General features: G+C 41.7%; 1 protein-coding gene across 6 annotated transcripts in view; it reads left to right on the top strand.

Annotated features, from left to right (window-relative positions):
* The window catches only part of LOC106947699 (transcription factor COE3), a 95,975-nt gene that overhangs the window by 59,070 nt on the left and 27,153 nt on the right, over positions 1–9,752 (top strand). For 2 of the 6 annotated variants that reach the window (XM_015032882.1, XM_015032879.1), the window contains exons 8-10: positions 2,812–2,953; positions 7,650–7,783; positions 8,444–8,570. In XM_015032882.1, coding sequence (XP_014888368.1) covers positions 2,812–2,953; positions 7,650–7,783; positions 8,444–8,570 — 403 coding nt within the window. The remainder of the gene's footprint in view (positions 1–2,811; positions 2,954–7,649; positions 7,784–8,443; positions 8,571–9,752) is intronic. The other 4 variants (XM_015032880.1, XM_015032883.1, XM_015032881.1 and 1 more) reach the window with 2 other exon arrangements.

Below are 9,752 nucleotides of genomic sequence, written 5' to 3' on the forward strand. Positions count from 1 at the left end.
CCTCGCGGTTTAAAAGAGAAATTCAAAAACCCACTTTTCCCCTTTTTTTTTTTTTTTTTTTTTTTTGAAGTTTCTGAAATAATAGGATACTTTTTCCATCGTCGATTATGATGATCATAACAGTTAAGATGCCATTACCCCCTAATGGATTTCCCAGATGTTCCTGCATAGGTATTTCTCTGGCCAAAGTTGTGTATTTTACATGCCTTCGACTCTACTTATTACCCCCCAAAACCAGCTGGAGGCCAGAAAGGGCCCAATCCATCATCCTCTGCTTGGCCCAGCTCTGAACCTGCTCACAAGAATGGAGCTCTTTCACTTCCCCTTCTCCCTCCACCTTCCCTTTACACCCCCACCTTTCTCAAACCAACCCAAAAAAAAAAAAAAAAAAAAGTACCCCCCTAAATTCCAGCGCCACACCGAGGTCACTTACCGGCGAAGCAAAACCTGAGAGGGGCTCTCTGTTTCCGGCTCAGAAAACACTTTGGCCATTCACATGCAGGTTTGCTTGTTTGGAGTGCGGTAGCCAAAAAACAACAACAAAAATAAGCGCTATAAAATATGGAGTGTGGTTTGGAATATGATCCTGGTAAAATGTTTGCTGAGTGATGGGGATGGCGTACGGCCTGGCTGTTAATGACTCCGGTAATATTTTAAAAGGAAAGGGCCTACCGTATTTGGAGTTGGTGGAAAAGCTGATCAATATTTTTTGAGTTTTAGTCATGATGGCAGTTCGGGATGTAGATAAATGGAAATTGTATTCCAGTCAATCTCTCTAAAAGTAGGGCATTAAAATCAAAGGAAGGAGCAACAAAAAATAATTGTAATACAATATTTCCGAGGAGAACAATCACTTCAACAGGTTTGGCAGTACTTACACAGGTACGCTCCTCACTGGGGAGCAGTCGCTCATTTTCTTCATGTATTAATCTATTTACTTAATTATATCCTACGTTGCCCGGAACTGCTTTACATTCTGTCACATTAAAACTACAAACTCCAATACAATTTATTGCAGTTTAATGTGATAGACCAACACAAGTGCAAATCTGTGAGGAGGAAGAAGAGGGATGCGTAGCTTTTCTTTTTATAAACACATTATCTGAAAGGTTTGGCGTGCATTTTTATTAAGATGAGTAAATACTGTGGAATCCCACCTGCTTTTCGTTAGTGGATTTTCAATAATTTATCTGTGCAAAATAACTCAAACCCCATTACATTGCACGGAAAATTCATCCGAGTCATTTTAATTTGATTCAGATATGGACTTTAGGATATTTCTAATAATGAATATGCGTTGATCTAAACCACTCCAGTGTGTCTCTGGCTGCATGTTTAGGGTCATTGAACCTCTGCCCCAGCCTAAAGTCTTCTGCAGCCTCTAACAGTCAGTGTTCCCAGATTACTCTATATTTACTTCAATCCATTTTCCATAAACTCTGTCCCATAGCACAATGCTGCCATCAACATGCTTCACCCTGGGGACAACATATCTGTGTTGTGTTCAGGGATATGTGGAGCTTTGATGGGTGGAAAAACATGCATCTTTTTCCATCCATTTCCCAACTACAAACTATGTTGTTGTAGTTTTTCAAATGCAATCCTATTAACACCTCATGGACTAGTAAAGCTAATTAGCTTTATCCATGTTTTGATGAAAATAAAGCCAAGGTAGTGTATGAATACTGCAAATATTGGTTGATACATGTGTCATTCATACTAAGGATACCATCAGAAGTGCTTTGATACCTGCCCAGTGGTCAAAGTGTGGACTACATGTGATTCATGGAAATGGATGTGCACAATAGATAAACTCAATAAATAATTTTAACTCTGAGCCAAATTATGCAGCAAACACTATATTTAGGATTACAGATGTAGTTAATAACTAGTTGTTTTGGTGTGACGTATTTTAGCGACACTAGGCAACTAAGGAATATAAATAAGTTATACTAATTTAATAAGGATTCAGGTGTAATTGTAAAAATGGTAATTTGTGTGGATGTATTTTAAAATGCAACTTTGAATTAAAGGATTACTTCAGATTACAAAAAAATATTAATATAAATATAGATGTAAAAATAATTACTTAAATGAGTACATGCATGAATAAAATATATATATATTTTTTTTCATGAAACAGGGGATACAATCTTCTAAGACAGTAGAATAAAACTATTTCAATGTTTAACTGCACTTAAAACACTGCAGGTTGACCACCAATAACTTCAAAAATATACATTGAAATTAATTTGTAACACTGATTTATTATTGTTAAAAGTGGCTAGAAGCTCATGGGATTGTGTGGTAACTGTTTTTATTTTTTGCTGCATGTGAAACACTAGTTATAGCTGTTCAAAAACATCCATAGCTGGCTGGAGTTATCATGTAACTCCAACCAACTCAATTTCAAAGTTTTTTTTTTTTTGAGAAACAGCAGGATCAGTAAAATAATCAACATACCAGGATTGAAAAGTTAGTTTCAGTACCTAAATGTCTAGTAGATCTAATTGTGTCATACATACAACATACCAAAATTTACACCAGTGGTTAGTACAATGTTCACAATAATAACCCCAAATTAATTCAACATCTAACTGACAGCAAAAACACAAATATTTTTTTTGGTATAATTAGAAATCATTTCCGGCATTTAGGAGTCAAATCACACTGAGTTTGTGACTGTAACGTAACAAAATGGGAAAAGGGTTCAAGGCTCCATGTCTTTATCTGTATGCAATACATTTTTCGAAGCCTGAATGTGTATCTTGTATCTTGCTAAACCACGTCTCACTTTCACTCCTCTCGCAGGTAGTCGTATCGACGACTGTCAACGTGGACGGCCATGTCTTGGCCGTCTCCGACAACATGTTCGTACACAACAATTCCAAGCATGGGCGAAGGGCTCGCAGACTCGACCCTTCAGAAGGTACGCCTCCTTATCTGGAAAATGGTAGGCACATTTTTACATCTTATAATTTGCTACGCTGCTTTTTTCCTATTAGTTTTTTTTTTCTCCTTTTTCCATTTTTCAGATCACACACCTATAGCTCCTTTCACATCCGTAGAATCAATAGTTCCTCCATCATCTTTTTTTTTTTTTTTTTTTTTACTTTTTGAGTTGCTTCTGGCTTCCATCCCAACTTCTGTTATGCATTGACGGGAAATACTATGCATTAGTTTTTCTCATTCTTACACTGCGAATGACAACTAATTCAGAAATGTTATGCTACTTCTACTCTGGTAATGCACCTAGATTTGTCCTAAAAGCCACAGTGAAACATGATCAAATTGCTGAAGAATTTGGCTGTAAGGTCAATTTCCTGCCGTTGGGGTTCTGTAGATGTAGCTGAGAGAGAGTCGAAACAGAGGGAGGAAGGAGAAAGACAGAAAGAGAGAAGGGGGGGGAGAGGGAGGTCGACTGATTCTGTGTGTGTGTGTGTGGGTGGGTGGGTGCATGGAGGGGTGGGGTGGCCTATGAGCAAAACAGAACTTACTGTTTTTCTTCCAACTGATTCCATATGATAGACTGATTGCCTTCTCAGCCAAAAGGGAGAAAAGAAGGACCACCAAACCATGGGAAATCCGAAAAGTAAAATGTGCTATGTGTAACCTTTCGACCCCCGTGGCCTTCGCTTACGGAAAGCAGCTAACCCACAGCTGAAATACTGTTAAAAAGAGCAGGGGGAACCTGACTTTCGTGCGATTGCTTAGATTTAAATTGTGAGGGCCAATTACGGCAAGGCAAACAGTTTATATATGCCACGTACTAAAAACAAGCTTCTCTGCACATTAATGGGCATTAATGGTTCTGTCACCAAAAGCAAATGTAATGTTTAATACAACAACGACGAATACAAAAAAAAAACAACAACAAAAAAACATAGCAGACAATTAATATATCTCGGTGCTCTGTAGTCCTAGTGGGGGAAAAAGCTAATCTATTTGTTTTTGTCTTTATTAATGACTCCTCTACTGGAGAACAAAATCAAATAATTAAAGTCCTGCCCGGAGCACCAAAGTCATTATGTTCGCTGACGTTCTGTTTGTGTGTTTCACATTTATGACACGATAGGTGTGGATCGCCTAGCAACCAGTTTCTTAATGAGGAGAGCAATTAAAGAGGTTGAGCCCTTGCCTCCGTGTTCCCCTGCTCCCATGAGACCTTCTGTGTGTTGTGTGTGGCGTGTGTACGCGTGTGCGTGTGTGTGTGGGTTCTTTACAGGTTACCCCAACCCATCCTTTATTCTCCTCTTCACCGCACTCTTCAAAGCGGCAGAGTGACGCCCCGTAAAGCAAGAAAAGAAGCAATTGTCAACCGCCCAGTTGAACATGTCTTTGTCTAATAACTTTAATACACCTTCCCTCTTCTTTAGAAGTTGAGATCTGGGCTTTTTTTTTTTTTTTTTTTCCCTCCCAGGCTCAGCTCTACAACAAACTAATTTATCATGCATCAACAGCGATGGCTCACTTTGTTTTGAGTCACCTTTAACAAACAGAGATGTGGCACGGGAGGAGAGGGGAAGAAAGAAAAAAAAGAAAAGCGAGAGGCGGTTTTATAAAATGTAACTCCAGCCATGTCCTCCGCAGCGGCTCTGACAACTCGAAGGCAAACAGACAGACAGCGTGCTTTAAATTAGCAACACATTCTTCCTCTGGAGTTCACAGGGCGAGAGGCTTTCAGCCTTTGTGGCTGTCTGACTGGCTGAAGCAGGGAGGCATCCTTTCCCAGCGCAGCTCAGGCTCAAGAAGTGCTGCCCCCTATTGGCACTCAGAGGGGATCGCACCCAGATGACAGTCTGAATCTCGCCATGTGACATTTTTGTTCACTTGTGTGCTCTGTCACACAACAAGCATATTATGCATTCAGACATGAATGTGCTTTGAGGCCGGCTGTCACTCAAACATGTATGGATTCAGGCTCAAAGGTGCATAAACATGCTCACAAATAGCTGAGTCTTTCACACACATCACCCCCCCCCCCCCCTGCCACACACCCCCACCTTCAAACACACACACACACACACACACACACACACACACACACACACACACATACACACACACACAACAAATACAAAAATGCTCTCACTCACTCACCCACACACTCATACACACACAAACATAGACATACACTCATGCACGCACGTTCCTTAGCTCAGTTTCACCATTATAGAGCCCCAGACAATATAGGAGACTTAGCATAGGGCCTGCAGCGCCTGACTCATTTGCATGCCAAGTGGCTGTAATGCTGTTAGGGTTTATGCAATAAAGACAAGCGAATCCAGACCGCCGGGCCTAAGAGGACGAGAAAAGAAGGAGGGAAAAGAGGATGGGAGGAAAAGGAATAAGAGAAGGAGAGAGACTGAGGGTGAGACAGCGAGAAAGAGAGACAGAAGAGAGAGTCAAAGGGAACAGATGGCCCAGGGAGAGGTAAAAGGTATAATCCCATCAGCTGCACTATCAACCGACCATCTGGACATCCCACAGCACAATTACAACACATTTCAGCAGGCAGAACAAAGGACGGCTTCACAGGGCCACATCAGACCTGTTTGAGTGTCACAAAACCAGAGCCAGAAGCTCCTCCGCTCAGATCTCAAATCGGCTTTGACGTCCTCCACGGCTAACGCTAAACTGAGAAGAAGGAAAAAAAAAAAAAAAAAAAAAGTTGAAAACGGGTTGCAAAGTTGCAGCATGTGGTTGTTTAAAACCATAAAATTATTTAGATTCAATTTAAGGCGATAACTGGCCCTTGATTTGTTTTACTTTTCCATCCTAAAGTTTAGTAAAGACTTAGTAAAGCAGCAGAACATTGCAAACTCCTCCGTCCACTTCAGCTGATGTCTATCATCTGCCAGGTTGGGTGGGAGGGGGGCACACTGTGCGTGTCTGTCATCAGATCGCCTGTGCTGACTGTGTAATCCACTTTGCCACGGTCCCCATTCAGCACATGCTCCCCGCTCTGACTGTGCATTGAGACATATGCAAATTTTCAGGCAGAAGGGTGGACGGCTTAGGGCCTCAGTCACTGCCTCTCCATGAGTCCTTCTGCGCGTGGGAGTGAGGCGTGGGGCTGGGGGTGTGTGGATGCAGAGAGGGGTGTGATAGATGGGATTTCCGAAGTGGTGTTTGTCTATTCTCGTGTGCGTGTGTGTGTGTGCGTAACTAAGCGCAGCCCGTCATAGGTTTCAGGCAGCAGCTGCCCCCCTGCCCCCCACATCCCCACCCAACAGTCACCATCAGGCACCCTCCTCCTTCCTGCCCCTCCTTCCCTCTCTTCGTTCTCTCTCATCCCCAAAGTCAATTTGTTTACAGTAATTTTGAAGGGTGAATTATTTGCTGTAATCGTCCGCACTGATGAAGGTCAGGCCCTTAGAGGGGGCCCCGGCATGCCCATGGAGGGTTGGTCCTCTTTCAGACGCTCCGCTTCGCAATTAAGGAAAGCAAATGTCACTCCTCCAGGCCTCACAAATGAAAATCTGTACGAGGTGATTAGCATGAAGTCAACAGCGCCTGTTAAAGTCAGATTCCCTGTAGTACCAATGTGTGTGTGCGCACTTTATGGGCAGAGAGAGAGAGCAAACATGACCTGAACAGACCCAACAGTAAGGCAAACAAAGGGAGATGTCTTGTCTGAGGTGATCCATACAACAATGGCTGACTGTGATTTACTTACTGGATGGAGGGGATAAAGGAGGTTTTAGAAGTGTGCTTGCAGTGGGAGGAGAGTAAGGAAAAGAGAGAAAAAAAAACTTGCAGGAATAGTTGCACGCATTTTGAGGAGCGGGAAAAACATGCGCATTTCACGCCGTATTATAAGATATTGATGAAAATAGATTAAATTTGATATTGCTATTTTATGGCAAGCTGTCATGCTATTTCTGTTGTAAACATGGTGTTTTGCCGAACACCATATTAAGGCAATGCATCAAGTGACAGCGAAAGTGAAGCATAAGATCACTCAAATTAGATTATAATAACAACTCCCACTGTTGATGAATGGCGGAGCTGCACAGCAGAAGTCATGCCAGATGAAAAGCATTGTAATAAACAATGTGAAATGGATTGAATCGATCACAAAAAGAAAACAAAAAAAAAAAAAAATCTTATACTGAATAATTCATGAGCGCATTTCACGATATGAAACCTGAAACTACACGCAGTGTGCCTTCGCTGTATTGTAGAACAAAGGTAATGAAATAACATGAAGCAGCAAAGCTTTAGCTTGTCATTTCCACTTCTTGACTCATTTAAGATGTGTTCAGCTTTAAAATTTTACTGTACATGTCCGTGCATGCTTAATCAATTCTGATGGCTACATTTGCCCTGACACATAATTTGCTCCATCAAATCATTTTCCTGGGGAGCCTGGGCGTTTAGCCTTTGTGAAGTGGACCATTTGAAGGGTCTGCTTAACTACACCACTCCACCGGGCTGATAAATGATTTTGATTCTCGTGCCTTAAAGGACAAATCCATCATTTTTTTTTTTTTTTTCTGGGGGCAATTTCCATGATATGTCTTTGTGGGAAAAGACACGCAGGGCTGAACGTAGAGGTGATTCAGTAACGTGTCTGAGAGAAAAGAGACGTGCTGGAGTGTCAAAGCCTGGGTGCTGAATTTGCTCTTCTCTTTGTCTTGGATAAGCAGCCACCCCATGCATCAAGGCTATCAGCCCCAGTGAGGGATGGACCACTGGAGGAGCCACCGTCATCATCATCGGGGACAACTTTTTCGATGGTCTACAAGTCGTGTTCGGCACTATGCTCGTATGGAGTGAGGTACGATAAAGCATTTATTAAAGAAATACTTCAGGATTTGCTCTCATCAGTCAGTCTTGGACGCTGAAACTAGTCCGAAAGCAGGCTTTCAAACTGGATTAAACAAACATAAGCTTAGCACAGCAGTGATGATTATTTACATAGCTGTAAAAAGTGGTACGCCTCCAATAGTCCTCCGCTGAGAAACGTACTGAGAAACAACAGGTAAAACAAAACTGGCTTAAAACGAATCAAAACAGTGGTTTGCCGAAAACAAAGTCATATTTTGTTTACCTTTTACACAACTTCACTTTGATGGAAAGTTTTGTTGAACATGTTCTGTTCTTAGTAAATGTTTCGCACAGGAAGGTAATTTTTGGTGCACCACCTTCCCACCTCCATGTAAAAAGAAATCATAAGCCTTTTGTGTAAAATAAACACCAAATGCAATTGTGGCAATGATTTCAAGGCTCATGAAGTAACATCTGCATGAACAGCTTTGAGATTGGAGATAATTTCAGACTAGCAGTCGGCTTCAGCTTCCAGGATCAACTAATGACGGCAATATATATTTTAACCTTGCAGGGTGATTCGCTTTCCCTCTTGCATGGAAATTACGCTCTCAAATGTCAATTGTTTGTTCTTTGTCGTGATTTCCTTTCGTTTTCCTCTGTAATCCAGCTGATAACTCCCCACGCCATCCGTGTTCAGACGCCCCCTCGGCACATCCCCGGCGTTGTGGAAGTCACGCTGTCCTACAAGTCCAAGCAGTTCTGCAAAGGTGCCCCTGGGAGATTTGTCTACACTGGTGAGTCAGAACCTTCTGTTCCTGTCTTTCTTTGTATTTTACAATCTTTTACTCTACTCTATCTCCATTCTGTCATTGGGGTGGAGACCTCAACTATCTATCCTAGCCAGTAACACAGAGATGCGGCACATGAGGTTTTCTGGCCAGCTTGTCTCTCTTTTTTTTTTTTTTTAAAGCCTTTCCAAAAATGATTTTGACTGATTTGGATTTCTCCTTAAGAACTATAATATAAGAAGATAAAAGAGATGCAATCAAGATTTTTTTTTTTTATTGTTCTTCTGCCATGAGCAGTCGATATTTTTCGAGAGCAAATGTTAACATCACATCATGTTTGTGAAAGAGCATGTTAACAGCGTTTTGATATTATTTTAAAGGCAAAGAGATTACAGAGTTGACATTTTGAACGTCCGTCAGCATGATTCCTTAAAATTCCCTTCAAACACCTCGCTGATAGGGTGCATAACTAACTCGGAGTCTTCTCAAAAATCCAAACTTGTCAAGCAATCTTGAGCCAATTTCTCTGCTCTTGTTAAGTGATCTGGTTCGATGAATGTTAAGTAACCATGTTCCGGTAAGGTATCGTGCCAAATTACAGCCCAAAGCCTTCAAGGTAAATCTTTCTCCCAATCGTTTATATCTGCCATTAAGTATAACAGATTATGTTTTAGCGTAATTTGCTGGATTTATAAGTCAACCGTGGCTTCATTTTTTATGAATCAAATAAGAACGTCTATAACTAGGTTAAGTGAGTGAGTGTGTCTGAAGTTATTCTCATGTGTGATCAGCATGAATTTGTAAGAGAAAGTGTGGTTAAGAGAGGGTGAGAGAAAGAGGGAGCGTGTGTGTGTGTGTGTCACACCGCGAGTAAAAGATCTGATTATCTTGGCTAACAGAAGGAAGTGGTGGTCTTATCTGTCATCATTGGTGAGTAGACAGAGGTTGTGAGGGTCAGAGCCTGTCTGACCTGGAAGCCTCTGTCTGTTCCAACTCTGGTGGGCAGAATAAAATGACCCCTCCTTCCCTCGCAGCACTCCTGAGCCTTAAGCAAAAGCTCTGGCCTTGAGCACAGCAAGGCCAAAGCTGGGGGCCCCCCCAACCCCCACTCCCAATCCCCCCAACAAAAAAAAAAAAAAAAAAAAAAAAAAAAAAAAAAACCCAAAACAAACCTTTCCCCCTCCACCC

This window comes from Poecilia latipinna, unplaced genomic scaffold (genome assembly GCF_001443285.1).
Source record: "Poecilia latipinna isolate Pla-1442-1.1 unplaced genomic scaffold, P_latipinna-1.0 Scaffold252, whole genome shotgun sequence".
NCBI lineage: Eukaryota > Metazoa > Chordata > Actinopteri > Cyprinodontiformes > Poeciliidae > Poecilia > Poecilia latipinna.